General features: G+C 34.2%; 1 protein-coding gene across 1 annotated transcript in view; it reads right to left on the bottom strand.

Moving 5' to 3' along the window:
* Positions 1–5,374: 5,374 nt before the first annotated feature.
* LOC146997775 (uncharacterized) overlaps positions 5,375–21,387 on the bottom strand; it is a 112,882-nt gene continuing 96,869 nt past the window's right edge. The window contains exon 4 of the mRNA XM_085814395.1: positions 5,375–7,867. Coding sequence (XP_085670521.1) covers positions 5,375–7,867 — 2,493 coding nt within the window. The remainder of the gene's footprint in view (positions 7,868–21,387) is intronic.

Below are 21,387 nucleotides of genomic sequence, written 5' to 3'. Positions count from 1 at the left end.
AATGTTAGTATACCTATACTACAAATGAATGGAAAATAAAGTTGACGTAAGGAACTTTCATGGACACCTATATATGTAAACACAAGTGATACAACAGTAAGGATAACAACTCTTCAGTTAAAATATAGTACTTGGTATTTGTTTAATATAGAATACTTATTCAGAAGTCAAACAACAAAAATCAGCGATATAATTTCAAAATTTTCACAGGACGAGTTTCTATGGTTTTACCGAACCACCATCCTCAGCTGCAAAATCGCAAATGAACAAGATAGGAAGTAATGATTAGATAAGAAAGCCTGGACAAGAATAAGCAAGTGACGCCATCTGTTGGTGAAACCAGAACTAAAAAATATTTTTTTAAAGGCCAAAGGCAAAGATGGATTGGAATTAGGATCGTTAACAAGAACAGAAAGATTTTTCTGATTGTGAAATGCCTTTAGAAAATCCAGTTCTCCAATGGAAGATGTTTTTTGAATTATTTTGGCAGCAGAAAAATTGAAAGTGTGATTTTTGGACTAACAATGTTGAGCAACAGAAGACTTCTGTGTTTCCTTTTTTTTAACATATGTCTCATGTTCCTTGACGCGAAATTTTAAGGCTCTCTTAGTTTGGCCAATATAAATTAAACCCCACTGGCAAGAAATCCTATAAATACCCCAAGAATTCATATCCGGAATGGGGTCCTTGAGTATGGAACTCGGAATTTCATTGATGGGAGTATAACAACCCGAAAGTTAAATTTCTGCAAAATATGTGCAACTTTATAATTGATGGAAAGAAGGGAATGATAACAGAATTTTATAATCTCCTAAAACAAGAGTGTGCCTTTTAGTGTCTTGAGATGAGAATTAAATGACTAATTAAAATCATCTAACCGGCCAAAAATTTGTCGACGAAACCCCAGTTTCACAAAACTGATATTTTCTTGACTATAAATCAAAATGTCTTAGATATTTTACACCTGTAGTTTTACTTTTCTTTATGAAAGACTGCACACAAGCATCCTACTCAAAATATAAAATCATCCAATGCTTGAATGCAAGATATGTCACATTAATAATGCAAAAATATGTATTGTGTAGGCTTATCTCATTTGCCTCCGAATAACATCAAAAAAGGCTCCGATTTTTTTTCGAGCGTTTCCAGGATTATGCATATCGTTGGCATGAGTCTTGGTTAATTTATAGGTGACATTACGACTTTCTATCTCCGTCCCAGTGTTCAAGGAGAATCCCTCGAGATACTGGTCCGAGGATCTCACCAGGCCTTAAAAGTTTAAGAAACAACATTTCTTAAAATGAATATATTGTCATGATTTTAGTGCTATTTAATGGCTAAAAAACGTTTAGAAAAGATCATAGCAATAGGTAATTAGTTAGATTACATTAGTTTTTCACGGAGAAGAAATAAGCTGTGATCCCTTAAGCATTACACAGCATTCCTAGAGAAAGCGGAAAAAATGTTTGATTTTCCAATTATCATCTTACAGAATAGAATTTTATTTGAATAAATAAATGTTGAATGGTGATTTAAAGAGCTGCAAAAAAGAAGAAAAGACTTACTCTGAACGAAAATCTTATCCCATTTAATTGTTAACTTTCTTTTCTTTTGTTTGAAGGGCTTAAGAATATTCTTTAATTGTTAAACGGAATACAGCTAAAAGAACAATAAAAATGTTCTCAGCGTTCGGATATAATTAAAAAACAGTATGGAAAAGGGAAATTAAAACTACCAGATAATGAAAAAAAATCATGAAACTCTGGAACAAAACTTTAAAGCTTATACCAAAATAATTTATAAAACTGTGTGTTCCAATTATTGGCATGCTAAAGAAATTTAATCCAGGAAATATAGATCCTCTAAATTTTTTAAGTATTCGCTGAGACGGCAAAATCAGGAATTATGGGACTATCTCGTCTTTAATTTTAAATATAACAAGAAAATGTTACACCAAAAAAAAATAATAATAAAAGAAAATCATTAGAGAATTTACAGTTGGTTGAGATCGGGAAATCGAATGGTTGAGATGAACTAGCTGGGATGAATTAAAAACGTATCTAAACTAGTTACAAATTCCTACCTTTTAGTACCTAAGCCGTTAGTCATTAGCACAATACTTTCGGACTACAGAAATAAAATCATTACGTACAGGAAACTTAAATTAACAACTATGTCACCATGGATTGTCCAGAGATATCCTAGATAGTCTAACATAAAGCAGACGTGCTTTCAGGTAATCAAATGAAATTGAAAGCAAGAAGGATGGCACAGCTATGACATCAGGTTAATTAAGAGTAGAGTAGTCGACCTTGTTGTGGTGAACTCAATTAACACTAAATCAACCTCAGTGTTATCGTCATTTTCCTTTTCCTGGACATTGGAATTTATAATTTCGTTATTATGAAAAAGAACTATCTGTTTGTAAAATTTATTGCGTCACCACATAATGCTGTCAAAGAATAGGCCATGAATAATTTTGTACCTTCAAAGATTTTTAGATTAAATATGCTATATTAAAAGGTTATATTTTTAAAAATGATTGACTTCTATTTATCTTATACTAAACGATACGAAAGAACAAATGAATCTAGATAACTAATTTTTTCATCTGAAAGTGATCCGATCAGGCAAGCATTAGTAGCCAGCTCTTCCATTTATTAATCATCTGTTGCGATTTCCACCAACTATTATACAAAACATAGGTTGAGGGGCATAAGAAACAACGGAATACATGGAACAGAAATAACAGATGGTTTTTAAACGAAAGAATATGCGCAGATTTTAACAAGTTCGAGAAGGTTATTTTAAGTATAGAAGATATACATACCGATATACTAAATATAAAACTATGAGCACACGAAACCTGGGGTTGTTGTTTATTTCACAGAAAAGTTTATTAATATAGAGAATATCAGGAGCCAGCTGAAGGAAACCTTGTATAATTGCTTCGAAATACATATGAAGTTTACAAAAACAACATCTATTTTAATTCCTAATTCCATAAAATATATCTTTATTGATAGTATTTCAGTTATGCATTCCTCTACATCAGATATGCTTATGTATACTACGCATTTATAGACAACCACAAGCAAATTTGTTCATGCTGAGAATACTAACCACATAAAATTGCAGAAGCTGTTGCTTTTAACTCTCAGATGATGAGAAGTATCTTTAGCTCATTTGAATTAGATCCATTTGAAATATTTGCCGTAGAATGTAACTCAAGTTGGCTGCACTTTTCATTGAATTATTGAAAACTATAAGAAGATATATGAATATTGTATATTGCATCCAAAACGTTCTGAGGAAACTAGCAAACGATTGTAGATACATCACAAATTGCATCGATTCCTCAAAGTAAAATACATTACCTGTAATTTCATCAAATTTCAAAACAACGCTACTATAATATAAATATTAAATGACCGAAGAAAGTCTAAGGAAATACAATTTATATGTTTCGGGATACGCTTTGATGTAACTTAATTGGCTTTACATTTAACTTAAAGCATGGCAATAGGCTTGAATAAAACCATAACCAACGACAATGATATATCATTGCTCAATATCAAGCATGGACGGCCAGCTTTCGTTGTCCCGTTAAAGACAGTTATATAATAAAGATATAATGTAATAAAGTATAATAAAAATCGATGTAATTCCGTGGTAAAATAAAAATCAATTATTTTGAAACACCATTATAAATTTAACACCTTGCGCCATAGAATTATTTTAAAATTAATTTCATTTCGCAAACTAACAATAGTTTTAAAACAGTTCCGAAATATTTGTCTTAAATTAATTTTAAAAATATTAAATAAGAACACCTCCGTTTTTATTAATTTTTATCATGACCATACTATTTTAATATTTAAAGCCATAAATCCTTGTTAGTTATCATTTACCGTAATTTATAAGAATTACCTTTTTAATATTGCTTTTAGTAAAGGTGTTATAAGGACGGCTGTCTCATTTCCATTAATTACCATACATAATCATCTTTTCAGACTAGACTTTACGTCTCAGTTCATAAAATGATAACCAAATTTACTTACATATTATTTAACACTTTCTTGGAAGTAAATTTTCATTGCATTAATCTCAAGGAATGGATTCAGAAAATATTTCATTATACTAATTAGTCCACCTTAAAAGAGAAGAATTAAAAAGAATAATGTAAAAAAATGCTGCCTTTTCAGAAAACTGTATACGGTGTTCTCGTACTATACACCGCGAAGATGACATCCGTCCTAGTTCTTGCCGTACGGAATTGAACGTCATTTCTGCGGAAATCAGTTACATTGGCATACAAGGCCTGTTGTTCAGTACATATTATTTTCTTTTGTTACAAGATAGTTTGAATACCACAGTATTACATATGAACACTCTTATAAAACTTATAACATAAATCAATACTATATATAAGTGAAATTATATTGTATGTATGCACATATCTGCAGTGCATTAAATGAATACTACATTTGGTGTATAAATAAGTCAAATGTGATATATTTAATTGATGACAGTCAATTTGGAAGAAATACTTTTACGCTACCGAAATATATAGACATTATGCAGCATTGTTACTTGTATTTAAAGTGTTAGGTTGGCATATTTACTATATTGTAATGAACACTTATATTACGAACGTTATATAACTGTATGAACAATCACCGGATGAATACACCGGATGAGTACAAATATTTGTATATATCAAAAAGTTGATTCGATGGAACAAAGATTTGTATAACAAAAAAGTTAAATAACTACATATACGTAAAAAAAGATTATATATATATATATATATATATATATATATATATATTATATATATATATATAAATTAAATACTTATATTACATTGGCTGAAACAGTAATTTAGCTATTTGGGGAATGACTGTGATGCGAGCTGTTCCAGGTTACTGCGTTTTTGCAGCGCAGTAGGTAGTGATAGCATGTAGTTTCGATAGAGCAACATTGTTATTTTGAATATTATTCCACCACCCTGCGCGAAACTTTTTTTTTTTAGATGGAATTTCGCCGTCAAGCGGCATTCAAAGTAATAGACTGCCCACTTTCCCATAGTCGCAGATGTCTGTGTCGGATAGACAAACCTATGTAGATAGACTTTGTACAGTTCATGTCCTGTTAGGAAATGTGACATGCTGCCAGTTTTGCTCTGCAGATCCATGCTTACACTTGGGAGCATTGCATGTGTACGTCGACCCGTTGTATCATTCCAGCTGGTTTGCCAGTGTCTTATAAGAAGTTTGCATGTGGAATGCTTTAGCAGCGAGGTTGCAAGTGTTGTTGGGCACTCAAGTAAGGATGCACTATTGGAAGCGTCTTTAGCCACAACGTCTGCACTTTAATTTCCTAGTATTCCTACGTGCGCTGGCACCCAACAGAGTACAGGACGAAAGCATGCATGCATGCATGCATGCATGCATGCATGGATGGATGGATGGATGGATGGATGGATGGATGGATGGATGGATGGATGGATGGATGGATGGATGGATGGATGGATGGATGGATGGATGGATGGATGGATGGATGGATGGATGGATGGATGGATGGATGGATGGATGGATGGATGGATGGATGGATGGATGGATGGATGGATGGATGGATGGATGGATGGATGGATGGATGGATGGATGGATGGATGGATGGATGGATGGATGGATGGATGGATGGATGGATGGATGGATGGATGGATGGATGGATGGATGGATGGATGGATGGATGGATGGATGGATGGATGGATGGATGGATGGATGGATGGATGGATGGATGGATGGATGGATGGATGGATGGATGGATGGATGGATGGATGGATGGATGGATGGATGGATGGATGGATGGATGGATGGATGGATGGATGGATGGATGGATGGATGGATGGATGGATGGATGGATGGATGGATGGATGGATGGATGGATGGATGGATGGATGGATGGATGGATGGATGGATGGATGGATGGATGGATGGATGGATGGATGGATGGATGGATGGATGGATGGATGGATGGATGGATGGATGGATGGATGGATGGATGGATGGATGGATGGATGGATGGATGGATGGATGGATGGATGGATGGATGGATGGATGGATGGATGGATGGATGGATGGATGGATGGATGGATGGATGGATGGATGGATGGATGGATGGATGGATGGATGGATGGATGGATGGATGGATGGATGGATGGATGGATGGATGGATGGATGGATGGATGGATGGATGGATGGATGGATGGATGGATGGATGGATGGATGGATGGATGGATGGATGGATGGATGGATGGATGGATGGATGGATGGATGGATGGATGGATGGATGGATGGATGGATGGATGGATGGATGGATGGATGGATGGATGGATGGATGGATGGATGGATGGATGGATGGATGGATGGATGGATGGATGGATGGATGGATGGATGGATGGATGGATGGATGGATGGATGGATGGATGGATGGATGGATGGATGGATGGATGGATGGATGGATGGATGGATGGATGGATGGATGGATGGATGGATGGATGGATGGATGGATGGATGGATGGATGGATGGATGGATGGATGGATGGATGGATGGATGGATGGATGGATGGATGGATGGATGGATGGATGGATGGATGGATGGATGGATGGATGGATGGATGGATGGATGGATGGATGGATGGATGGATGGATGGATGGATGGATGGATGGATGGATGGATGGATGGATGGATGGATGGATGGATGGATGGATGGATGGATGGATGGATGGATGGATGGATGGATGGATGGATGGATGGATGGATGGATGGATGGATGGATGGATGGATGGATGGATGGATGGATGGATGGATGGATGGATGGATGGATGGATGGATGGATGGATGGATGGATGGATGGATGGATGGATGGATGGATGGATGGATGGATGGATGGATGGATGGATGGATGGATGGATGGATGGATGGATGGATGGATGGATGGATGGATGGATGGATGGATGGATGGATGGATGGATGGATGGATGGATGGATGGATGGATGGATGGATGGATGGATGGATGGATGGATGGATGGATGGATGGATGGATGGATGGATGGATGGATGGATGGATGGATGGATGGATGGATGGATGGATGGATGGATGGATGGATGGATGGATGGATGGATGGATGGATGGATGGATGGATGGATGGATGGATGGATGGATGGATGGATGGATGGATGGATGGATGGATGGATGGATGGATGGATGGATGGATGGATGGATGGATGGATGGATGGATGGATGGATGGATGGATGGATGGATGGATGGATGGATGGATGGATGGATGGATGGATGGATGGATGGATGGATGGATGGATGGATGGATGGATGGATGGATGGATGGATGGATGGATGGATGGATGGATGGATGGATGGATGGATGGATGGATGGATGGATGGATGGATGGATGGATGGATGGATGGATGGATGGATGGATGGATGGATGGATGGATGGATGGATGGATGGATGGATGGATGGATGGATGGAGGATGGATGGATGGATGGATGGATGGATGGATGGATGGATGGATGGATGGATGGATGGATGGATGGATGGATGGATGGATGGATGGATGGATGGATGGATGGATGGATGGATGGATGGATGGATGGATGGATGGATGGATGGATGGATGGATGGATGGATGGATGGATGGATGGATGGATGGATGGATGGATGGATGGATGGATGGATGGATGGATGGATGGACGGACGGACGGACGGACGGACGGACGGACGGACGGACGGACGGACGGACGGACGGACGGACGGACGGACAGATTTGACTAGCCTTCTGGAAGAATTAAGAACGTTCTATCCTATTATTATTATTATTTACGGGTTCCGCCCTAAGGCACTACACAAAAGGAATATTTGGAGGACTTCGTAGAGGACTTTCTAAGGAAAACTACGCATGGAAAAAAACACGAAAACAACTATACAGCCAGCCCGTTCGCGGGATTCGAACCTTAGACCAAAACTATCGGTGTCCTGGAACTTTATCGCTCGGCCGAGGCCCACCAGCAGCCGAGCGGTAAAGTCGCTGAACACTGGTAGTTCGGTCCGAGGTTCGAATCCCGCGAACGGGCTGGCTGCATGGGTGTTTTCGTGGTTTTCCACATGTGCAACGTGTATACGAGTCAGTTTTCCTTAGAAATTCCTCCACGAAGGCATCCCTCCTCTTATGTAGATAGCCCTAGTGTGCTTTGCCGAAATTAAATAAACCAAACCAAACCAATTATCGCTCGGCCGCTGGTGGGCAAAGGACTAGGACTACAAAAATGTGTTTCCCAGAATATTTTAAAATATCCCTCAAATTTCTATCAAAATTTGGCATATAAAAATCCCTATCAAAATTTGGATAGTTTATCGCCCACCAGTAGTGTTTTGGCTTATATCATATATATAAGCCATTTCAGAAATTTAAATAGTGATCAATTTAGAATCAAAATATTTACAGTTCTATAAATTAAATTACCATTTTAAACATACAGTATGTGGCCACAAATACGACTACACAAATATACTTGCTAAAATTATTACATAAAATGCAACAAATAATAAAATATAAAATAAATTATAAAACAATAGGTAATATCATAACACCCTGTAAAGGCAGCAATATAATACTAGAAAATGACCACATTATTATGACTTGTTTTTGCTTCTTAAATTAGGAATAAAGGTACTTTGTTTCTAAATCCTTAACTTGCCATGTATTAATAGTGGAAGTGGACTTTACTCTTAAATTAGACAACGTTATGTTAAACTACATAAATAAACATTTCAAAAAGAATTTTCAAACTGTTTTTTCATAATAAATATTATTTGTTAATAAAGGTAATCCTTATGAAACAATAATTAGTTTGCACTAGAATAAATAGTATAAGGTACAAACGATTTGTTAAAGAAAACATTAGACAAAAATTAATCCTACAAAATGACGTGTTTGCATAGTGTATTGCAAGTTTATTGATGATATAAATTCAAGACCTCTTAGATAATGAAGAATTAATACCGCAATATATTTCGTTACCTCTGTTATTCAATAACAGGTTATACTTTGTAAATGAAAATATTTTTTAAAATTTTTACACTACCTTTATGTAGAAGTTTTGTAGACAACCTAAAATAACTTGTGGAAATATCCATTATTTACTATTTAATAATTTAATAATTTCTTTTCTTCTACACTACATTAAACTAATACTACCTTAGAAATATTAAATTATAATTACTCTGATAATAGGTAATAAAAATATGCACTGGAGACTATTGCCTTCAGGAAACCTTTAGTTCTTTTACGTAAAGTTCAATGTGTAAATTTGATTTACAGGTATGTTATAAAAATATATTTCTCGTACTTCTCTTATACTTATTTTTTATATATATTTATACACATACACAGAGTGTAGTAATAAATGTGAGAGTTATTTTGTTTAAAATCATCACAATCTCGAGCAATACGGAATAGGTTTTTTTACTTATATATATATATATATATAGGTAACTATATATATATTTTTCTACCTAAAATCCATATATATATATATATAGGTAAAAAAACTCTATATACGGATATATGTACACTCTTTTGCAAGAAACTCGAAGGACTTTTGCGATCGTGACGAAATTTCGTATGCAAAAACATCTTGATCGAATATGCAAATGATCAAAGTTTGAAGGCAAATGAATAGGAATTGTGATCATAGCACGCAATTCGCAAGGTATATGACCAATAACAAAAGCGAAAAATTCATCTTTTTTGTTGTTGTTGTTGCTTCCTTTGTAATTATGTATAAAAGTAACTAAAGATGCCATTACAACGATATCGAAAACCTTACAAACAACTAAACGACTTCGAACGTGGTCGCATTGTAGGGTTGCGTGATGTTGGGTGGTCATACCGAGCAATAGGCCGTCACTGCAGCGTACAGACACTGCTGTGCAAAGATGTTGGCAGCAATGGTTGCTACAAGGAAACTGCCGACAAAATGAACGCTGTAGAAGGCCAAGTAGCTCAAATTCGAGGCAAGATAGGATGATTGTTCGCCAGGCCCGAACCACTCTACGGTATCATTGTCGACTATTCAACGCACTACAGCCAAGTCTATACCTTACGTGGTACCGTCCACTATCTCGCGGCGCTTCTCTGAGGCCTTTAAGACGTTTGCCTTTGACCCCACAACATCCGCGGAGTCGTCTGGAGTGGTGTCGCAGCTCATCATCATGACTGCCATCAGAATGGCATCGAATAATGTTCAGCCATGAATTCCGCTTCACTCTTGAAGCAGATGATCACCGCATTCGTGTCTGGAGAGGACGGGGCCAGCGGTTCCAATCAGCCTTTGTTTTACAAAGGCATACTGACTTAAACGCTGGAATGATGATGTGGAGCGCTATTTCTTATGGCAGCAGGTCATCTTTAGTCATCCTCCGTACATCTTTAACCGCTCAACGGTATGTTGATACTATCCTGCGGCCGGTTGCATTACCCTTCATGCCACTTTATCCTGGGGCCATTTTCCAACAAGATAATGCCAGGGCACATACCGCTCACATATCTCTGGACTGTTTCCGTGCGGTTGATACTCTTCCTTGGCCAGCAAGGTCACCAGACCTTTCACCAATCGAGAATGTCTGGGACATGGTAGACTGCCAGATTCGGGCACCACAAAATTTCGCAGATCCAAAGCGATAACTGATGGATGCCTGGCAGAATGTGTCGCAGGATGACATTAGAAATCTCTACCACTCCTTGCCTCGACGAGTTCAAGCATGCATTGCCGCCAGGGGCGGTTCGACCAACTACTAATTTGAACACTCAATGGGTGATTGTGAGCCGTGAACAGGTACTATTATCTTGATTTTTTAGTCATTTTACTATCTATTATTTTTTGCAAAGATATATACATATAATTTACACACACAGATATATATATATATATATATATATATATATATACAATATGACAAAATACGATGACTGCGTTAAGAAACAATTGGTGGCTTCAAAATTAACTATTCTAAATTGGGTGTTCTGCCCCTCAAATTTATCTGTTCTCCCAAATTCTGGATCTTTCCATGTTACATAATGCTGCCTGAAAAATGGAATTAAAACCCAAAATTAACCAGTTACAGATTAGCTACACTTATGCACCTATTTAGTATAAACAGCTAATAACTGCGTAGTATCTCTCTCTCTCGCTTCTTCGCCTGACTGCTGACAGCGTGTCGCTCAGCCTCTGCCAGCTATTCGCTTTATTTAAAATGTAATTGCATTTCTAAATTTATGGGGAGCGTTTAGCACTTCTACTCTTCTATTAGTTATTAAGATATGTACTGAGAAATTCAACATCCAAAAATAAATTATGTTTAACTGTCAAGCTGTTCATGATCCTAAAATTCCATCGGATCATTCTAAGACACAATTTCCAGTCATCTACGCAGCAGTATTTTCGGCCATGACTAGAACGAGAATTGTGATTTTCTCCCGCCAAAAGTACATCGTTATATATATATATATATATATATATATACACGTTATATATATAAGCTACGGAAACATAATAGATCCGTACTGAAAGGAAGAATTCTGATTGCGTAGAATGCTAATGCATACTGATTAGGAAACTTGACAATCAAGGTGGGTTAAATTCTATTTTTATTTAACTTGACATTTGTTCCCAGTATTTATTTGGCAATCTAATAGTGTCTATGTTCAGAATATTTACTTTTTTTAATACTATTGCGAATGGAAGAGAGCATAGCGATACTGCGTTCAAGATGCAACATAGATTCAAGCGAAGAGTGTGTTTATCTAATATGGCAGTCTGCTGAGAGAAAAGTTTTGATTTATGTTAGCACGTTAGAAAAGTTTAATTTTAAAAGTTTTAGTTTTAAAATGTTTTAGAATAAAGAGGAAATAACCAAATTAAAGAAGAGCAATTGAAAATATATTATTAAATTAAATTATAAAGCTGATTTACATATTTTTTATCTTACACACACGCACTTATAAATATATATATATATATATATATATATAGAGAGAGAGAGAGAGAGAGATACATATATATAGATATACAGATATATATTATATATATACAGATGTGTGTGTGTTTTAATAGCTGTATAAAGTCATTATTTACTGAAATATAGTCACATAGAAAATTTTGGTAAAATTTATGGTTTCTGTCTTAAGATTTCTTCATCTACATAATTCATTATATTTCACTATACCTCTATCTTCAGAAAGTTTTATAACGAAATAAATTGCAACTGAATATTCTCTAATAAGACAAGAAGCTACTTTATGGAAATTTTTCCATTTCACAAATCTTTCTTTCTGTCCTAATTAGTTGTATGCTTCAGATTCAAATTTATGCATAAACTTTCCCTGAAAATAATTTCGAATACTGTAGTAATTCTTTCTTAGCCTAATTTATTCTTTTTCTTTTTTTCCCAGAAACGCTATTGATACAAGGAACTTCTAAGATTAAAAGAGACCTGCACGTGGATGCCGAATTCAATCTTCAACATTTTGTCATTATTCTAGATTTGAAAGCGTTCGTAATATTTTTCAGATTAACATCGAAAAGAAGTATTTGCAAAACTGAGAATGTTTAAGTCTCATAAATATTTCTTTAAAATGGTAATGCTGGATGTGAATTCTTGTAATGGAATAAGAATGCACTATTTAAGGTTCAGTGTATTCATGAAGTGATCATTTTGAATGAAATATTAACAACTATTTAATTTCTTCTAATCATGTGGTTAATGGATAACTGCATTTTAACATATAAATTGATTGCAGGGAAGAAAATATTACATACTGATTACAATAAAGATGAGTTAATTTCAAAGGTGGGCTGCTTGGACAACATGGCAGGAGTTCCAATTAAATACAGGTTGAAATTGAATTAAATATATGTGTTACGTTTCAATAATACATTTATTTCACTCATTTATTATATTTTGTCAATTCAATATACAAAATTCAATTAATTATATGTATATCTGTATTTTGGAAGGTATGCATAATTCATGTTTCTCTGCTTTTTAATTTAAAGCAGATAACTTCAATAATTTCACGCATGCAGTTTCTTATTTTGCAAAATTAATATCTGGATTTTATTGTTGATAAAAGGTAAACCAAACCTATTTTAAGTTAATAGCTGAAGAAAAAGCCGATTTACCTTTTTAAACCCATACACGCCATTCATGATAGTTAATATCAACGTCTTTTGTAGTCTTCCTCATGTATATTTAAAATTTGCAGTTAGAAAGCATTTACAATATATACTTAACTTACAAATGTTTGAAAGGGAGACACCTTACATTTACGCAGATTTTGAATTAAGCTAGCTTTCTTTCGAAATCGATCCAAAAGCGTAAGTCCCTTTCTTTCAAAAGGAAAAACACTCTAAAACAGAATCTTACAATACACTCCTAAACCGAGTCCCACAACCATTTAAATTCTATATACGTAGTAAACAAACGGTGATTTGTAGGAATGGAATGGTTTAGATTAATTTAGATTTTATTATTTTATATTCTTTAAATTTAAAAAAAAAAATTATTGTTATTTCCATGAAAAACGTAATCTATAGGAATTTAAAAACTACGTGTTAAATGATCCCATAAGGGTGTGGTTTTGCTTACCCCTATTCAAAAATAATAACTACCTCTAAATTGAATGATATACTTGGAGATACACTCAGTCTTATTCTTGACGATAATTACGTGCAATACTTTGTGGTAGAATATTTTGGAAAGCAGTTTTTTCAGCTCTAGATTCTCTACATCCATCCTCTATATGTGTTAACTCAAACTGGTCTTGAGAGAGGAACTCCACTTAAATAGTGCACGGACATTTGAAAATGCATAAATGTTGCCCCAGGTACTTGCTTAATTATATCTACAAAAATATATGATAAATTGCCAGGATTTCTTTCATCGGATTATGCACTCTTCTATTAAATAAACAAGAACCTACGTAATGGGCCATTCACCAACAATAAGTAATACAGTATTTTTCAGGTCAGACCAAACTTCTGCTCGAAACCTTGAGGCTCTTTGGCATAGTAAATGCGACTTGCTCTCAGCAAACAGAGATTAATTTACGAAATACAAGCGGCTTTTGGAAATAGAAATCATGCAATGATGCATTTCTTTATTAATTACTAATTTGATGCCTTAAATTGCATTATGTATGTAGCAATTTAATCTATTTCAAACTGTCCACTCTATTTTTATCATTATACTAACAAATAGAATTGAAAATAGTTCTATATCTGACTATTATCAGCACAGCCATGTTACTTTTAGAGTAGATAATGGCCATCAGGATAACACAAAATATAAAATACGAAAGCAATTCAAAATCAATGGTCTCCATTTTTTTTATCAGGTTAATTTTATTTCAGACAATTCCTGCTTACATTATTTCTGTGTAACCTCTTGTTTATCAACGACGATCGCAATCCATTCTCTCAGACGGTTTTCTGTTTTTATTGGGATACTAGCTTTTTTAATCTCTGACTAGCTTAGTTAACTTCTGAAAAACCTCTTTCGCAGAGGGAAATCGCTGTCCCCGCGAAAGCTATTTCAATTTGGAGAGGAATTTGAAATCTGGTGATTTTATCCCATTACAGGTGTAATTCGAAGTTAATTCCCCATCGTAAGCATGCCGTATCAGTTTTAATCAAATTTCTTCATATTTGTTGCAACCTTTCACACTAAAATGCTACTGGTTCATTTTTTGCGCATAAAACACATTTTTTTTTTTTCATTTGACATCTTTCGAAATAATGCCTTGGTTATTCCACCATTTACGTAACTAATGTTTGAGCACGTTGAAACTTTTGATGTCGAAGAGAGAATTAATTTCACTAGACTGAAAACGATTTTATTTCTATTCAAAGCTTCCAATTCACGTTTTGTCAACTGGCGTTATTCGCGATAAAAATATTTTACCTTTATAATCCTATTTTCGTTTTACTTAAGCTACATCAAACAATGAACGACCAATTGGACACAAACATATTTCTCCTAATACACAACTTCTGTCAAAATACATATGTCAGTGAAATCGCTCTTTAACTCGTGATTTTTCTCGCATTTTGCTTCACGAACTTTTCTCCTTCTAGCCCTCCACAAACATCGCATTAGTTTACAGCATCTTTCTAAAATTTGTTGTGGCTCTAAATTTTTCCCTTCTTTATTCTGCCGCCGATTGCAACTATACCGGTTGCATGGATCTAGTGCCTGCACTACAATTCTTCAATCTGTTAATAGTTATGAATTTAATAATATTTAATCATAATATATATCTAGCATGTCTTTCATATAAGCCTAGTACCCTGAAAGAATGTTGTACGACTATTCACTTCGTAAATACTAAATATTCACGAAATGTGCTGAAGAATTCTGCTGGATTTTAATCCCATAAACGTTTTGTTTTAATCAGTGATTTTTCATTTTCTAAAGTATTCCCATACGTGTATAGGCGCCATTTCAAACAATTATTACTTCAAACTGCCGTTCTCTGGAAACTTCAATTAGACTAACTTTTAGCCTTCAAATAACACAAATGTATGCATTCGCTTTTACAATACTCTTATAATGAATACTGAGCACATTTATCAGAACTGAATAGAGGATAACATCAGGTGCTGCGATCAAATATAGAACTCGAAGCCATCAAATCTGAAACCCAGATCTAACTGGTCGGTCTGCTATCAAACACAATTTTCACTAAAATTATAACATAATTTATGAAAGCTACATAAGTAAAAGCAAGATGAAAATAAAAAATCGAAGTGCATGTATTCTATATATATGTCATAACTCTTCATGCTTCAACAAAACATGTTGAATTCGGAAACTGCTAGACACTTTATTACAATCGATATCCTTATCTTTGTTTAGGTCCGTTTTTACTATTAGGATATAGACAAACTTTAGCATAGGTAACGTTTGACACAGATAAGACTCTTTGAGCTCACTTTCGCTCCACAATATAACAAACATATAAATTAATTCAGGATGAATGGTACAAAGAGAAATCATATTTGTGATTCCTATAATAAATTTATTTTACAGATAAATACATCAAACGAAAGGTTAACTCTCCAACTTTTATTTAACATTCGTGAGAACTTTCTTATTACTGATTATGTTCAGAGAAAAACAATTCACTGTTTTCTAGAATACGGAAAATCTCTAAAAGTAATCATTGTTTAGAGACATTTTTTAATCAGATTTGCTAACAGCGTACTTCACTATCACAATATCACGAAGCAGATGAAATGGGTTAAGAACAAGGTGTGTTTGTACGAGAAGAAATTACAAACATTCTGACTTCCGCCCAGGTGAACAACCAATAGACGATCAATAATGGAAGCACCAGCAAGTCCGTGCATCATGCAGCCAAGCAAGTAAAATTATAACGAGCGTTGCACAAGCTTCTGCAGCTCAGTTTTTTAAGTTTGATAAAACATGAGCACTAAAAACTGCCGAACTGTCAAATGGATAAAGTTTAGCGTAAATCTCCAAGTGGATGACACTAACAGCAGGCTAATATTCCATGATAAAACCACGTTTTATTTCCGTGGCAAACTGAACAGGTATCATTTGATATTTAGGATACAAAAAAACCTATCATTTACATTGGAAACATATATATAATTATCTGAAGGTAAATGGTTTCTACGCATTAACAAAACTCGATGTGTTTAGACCTTTTTTGTTACATTTACTCCTGCCATTTTAAAGAGAAGATTTTCTTATGCTCAAGCTAACACGGCTTAAGTAAGTGAAGCAAGGTGATCGGCTCAACTGATCAAGCTACGCTATCTCTAACAAAAATTCTATGTTTATTAACCAGTTATGTTAATATAATTAATTTTCATTTCTACTTCCGTCGTCTCCCATCAATATTCAAATTAATTCTTATATTAAGCACCAAGTTCTTAAGACAGAGGATTTTGGCAGCTATAGCTGACATCTCGCTATGAATTCTCTTAGCCAAATGTCTTCGTTATTTCATCACTGGTTTGCTTACCGTAATATTGAGAGTTTGAGGGCCTGTCTCAAGGCTTGTAGACTCATTTTGTCTTCTAATATAAAATTTTAATTTATTTGAACTATTGCTTCGGTTGTTCCCACAAGCTGGATAGCTATAATTTTTATACACGGGTTGCGTAAATTTTAGTCTTACGTTTAAAAAAAAAAAAAAAAAAAAAAAAAAAAGATTTATTTATTATCGAAGACAAAGAGGGAAAAAATTATAAATCTGGTTTCGTCAATGCAAAGAAAGTTTCAGTAAATGTTTATCATTGTAACAAAATTCATTAACAGGGAATTAAAAATAAGAAAAATGGGGAAAAGTTTAAAATCAACTAACGCAATGTACTATAAAGGAAAGTTCGGCATAATATATTTACAGAAAAAAAATCCATTTCTTTTTTCTATTGAGTTTCAGAGAGTGAAACAAGGAAAGTACCACTGCATTTCTTGGAAAAAATTAAAACTGATACAGGTATTGTTTATGTACATTTTCAACATATTCTCTGATGTTTAACTTAACGAACTATTATGTCATTGGTCAAGAGTTCACTATAAGCACAAACCCCCCGCGATTGATGGTTTATGGAAAGTTGTGAAAGAGGAATGTAAATAGATACCGCTGTAAATTTTAAGAAATGCCCTTCTGTTATAAATATTACGATCCAAACGTATGGTACAGAAAAGAGTTTGTCAGATCGTACATTAAAAATGCTCATTACATTTTAAACATTAATTAAACCATCCCCAAATCGTTCTAAAATGTGTAAAAACTTTCTGTACATCACCACATGAGTTGCCAGATTGATTGGTAAAATGTTATCTTTGTCCAGAGTTAACAAGACAACTCGAGAGAAAGGTTTGAAAATATTCAGTGATGTGCAGTTCTGATTGCTGATCTGGCAAATTTCGCTGGAATTTATACTGAAACAGGGCAGCACTAAAGGCCGTCATGTGTGAAAATAATGATTCTAAAAAAATTCTGAAATTGCAATGATTTTCGCTTTTAGTGAACATCCAAAGTAATCCTTTTAAAGTTTCTATTTAAAAGTTAACAATTTTTAGGTTAGAATTAAAAAAAATTCCTATGCTAAAAATAATTCTAGGGTTCGATCTTCGGAACTTAAAGTCTTTTTGATGATTCGAGAGATAAAAGAATTTGAATGTCAAAAAAAAATTTAACTTGTAATCCAGTTCACATCTAACGAATTAATTCCATTACTAAAAAGTAGATTTAATCTCAGGGTTTTGGTCTGCATGGCAATTGTGAGGGAAAATAAAAGTTATTAATTTCCATGTCAAAGACGAAAAATATCTTAATTAAAAATAATTTTCGTTTCTCTAAAAACAGTTTCTCTGTTATGTGCGCTGTCACCTACTATTAATTTATTTTTTTCTAGACAGTGCAGAAGCTTAAATTTAAGAAAAGCATTCAAAACTTATTTAAAATGTGTGATTTATTCTTCACTCAATTGCAAAACCTTTTATAATATTCTTTCATAAAGATCGATATGTATACTTCAGTTCATATGTAATAAAATCAAACAACAATTATAAACGAAGAGATATAAAGGAAAAAAAAATTTTTTTGACCTGAAAGAGAAACTCTCAAACGCATCGTACAGTACTTTCAAATTTTAATTTGTTATAATATAAATTTCTGAACACAGAGGAGGAGAAATAAAGCTTCTAATTTTTACTCAACTGTAGCTGGAGACATAAAAAATTAATAATGCCCTCTCCGGCACTTGAACCTGGACCTCTCGAATACGCACCGAGTGTGCTACCGCTACACCACGAAGGCCTGCGAAAAGGAGGGAGAAAATATCTTATACGATTTAGGTATGGATTTGCAGCCCTTGAATATTCAGCTACGGTTCTGGAGTTTTTATGAAATATAGAATGCTGTTATACAATACGTATTAGCGTAATTAAAGTTTCTGCCCCTTCACTTGGTCGAGCCCAAAATATTAGCTATTGAAAGTTGAATAAAATGGCTATTTAAAAACAGGTCGAAACGCCTATTATGCAAGTCCCTTAGTATAACAAATATTGCATAATATTAGTCAAATGTATTAAAAAAAGTGATTATTCATAATGATAATGGCGAACGTTTTTCTTATATCTTGACAGATTTCTTGGAGCTGGAACGAAACCATGTTTCACAAAGTTTTATGTAAAAAAAAAAAAAAAAAATTAAATTAATTTTTTTCGGTTACTACGAGAAGGTAATCGGAAATGAGTACTTTATGAAGCAAAATAATAGGTAAAATTACTTAGGAAGTCAAATCGTTACATCTATTTCAAATGGGGATTCGTTTTCCATTCAATAATTTATAGTTTATCAAGGCCGTTATTTAATCACCTTAACGCTGAAGTATTCAGAAAGAGCAAATCAACTAAACGAAATCAATGATGCATTCAAAGTTAAATCGAGGAGGATTAAAAGCAGAAAGGAAGAAAATAGTAAACGTCATGGCCACACTATTAACTATCGATATTTATGAAAACTTTTCATTGATTTTTACCGTTAAACTAAAAGACGATGCTGTAAGTGAGAAGTCAAAAATCAATAAAATTGATATTGCTGGAGTTATTTCCACTAAGTTCATTATTCGTTATTTTAAGCCATGTTAGTCGAAGCTCATGTTATGTATGTCAACAATTTCATTTTTTGAAGTATGCGAATTAGTGTTTTTTGTTTCTTTAAAGATTTCTTAAAGATGTGCTTCTGATTATGCTAGGTACTAACTTAATTTAAACTCTTTAATAATTTTAATTTGCGTTTTGTTTCAGCTTACCAGTATAATGATTCAGATGAGTTTAACGTTTCAGTTTTTTCTTGCTCAAATACACTGCACAATTATTTTACTATTTCTTTAGTACTGTTTTTATTGTAAATTATTATACATAATTTGGAACAGAAAGGGCAGATACAAATTGAAATGTGAAATTAATAGGCTATTGCTAAATTTAAAGAAAATAATTAAACATTTTGTGTGTTCTATTTTGTTATTTAAGTTCAATTTTAATGTAAATTGCAAGCACGTCGGGAAAAGAGATGAAGCTATTGAGACATTACTAAAATAAGATTTTTTAATTAAATAATTGTATAACTGAATTACCTCCTTAAGTCGCAATTGTTTCGTTTGACGAAAGTGCTTATGGTAGCTTAATTCGAGTATTCTTATGCTTTTCCCTTGATAAATCTGTGTGAAACCTCAAACTGGGCTGATTGACCATTTAGTCCATTCTTTGCATATTATTTCTTTATAATTTTTTTTTGTTTGCGAACAAAATTTATGTTTTTTAGGTTTTTAAAAAATGTATTTAGTTTTTTTCATTTTTCCAATTTTGTTTTTGTAGATTAAATTGTTTAATAGTTATTACAGGAGGTTTTTTCGCATAAACTTTAACTACTTTAGTATTGAATTATTTTTTTTTATTGATGTTACTTGTGTACTCTGGAACAGCAGTATCATACTTAAAGCATTAGCAAAAAATTTTTACTTGCCTCTCCTGTGCTAATATATTTTTCCATTGTAAAGTTGCGCGCTTCCAACCTGCACGCAACAAAAGTGGTGACTGCTGAGAACTGGAAATTAGACAGAGTCTTGAGAAGGGTTTAAGTCCCTTTTTATTCAACTTTAGAAATTACAAATGTGTGCTCTTGACGCTCACAAACTACGCCGACCCGGCGGTAAAATAAAAATAAGAAACTGAAAAGAGATAATAACAAGTGACTAACTACGAAGCTCTCTAAACGTAACTAACCTCACCGTGTTCTAAAATACCGCTGATAATTCAGCAAACTCTGAATATTACGTTGAAAGATTAACAAACTGCCGAGGCAAGCACACAGGCCGAAACGCGTGGTTCTTCAATTTCTAACTAGCCACCTCCACGCTCGTGAAGTAAGAAAGCACTCTTCGAACTCGTTTCCTTTCTATTTAACTCAGATACTTCCGCTGACAATTTGAATCCTTGCGCGTTCTACTAAAATTTACATACTCTGGCATTGGCAATTCCAGGGGAAAGTAAGGCTTGACAGGAAAGATAGTTTAAACTTAAAATAAATGTTAGTTAAAATAAATATAAACCTTACATCATGTTAATATTTTTTTTTTAAATTCTTCTATGTTAATATTTTAGTAATACTGCGTTGAACTATTTCATGGAGCTACAGCTCCTGGTAACGTTTTAGCAAGCTCGCTACAATATTTCTTCCTATTATTTTATATTTTT

Source organism: Stegodyphus dumicola, chromosome 4 (assembly GCF_044657685.1).
Source record: "Stegodyphus dumicola isolate Sdum_Otavi_A_Nest chromosome 4, ASM4465768v1".
NCBI classification, from domain to species: domain Eukaryota; kingdom Metazoa; phylum Arthropoda; class Arachnida; order Araneae; family Eresidae; genus Stegodyphus; species Stegodyphus dumicola.
The sequence above is the reverse complement of the archived record's forward strand: the minus strand, read 5'-3'. Positions and strand labels throughout refer to the sequence as shown.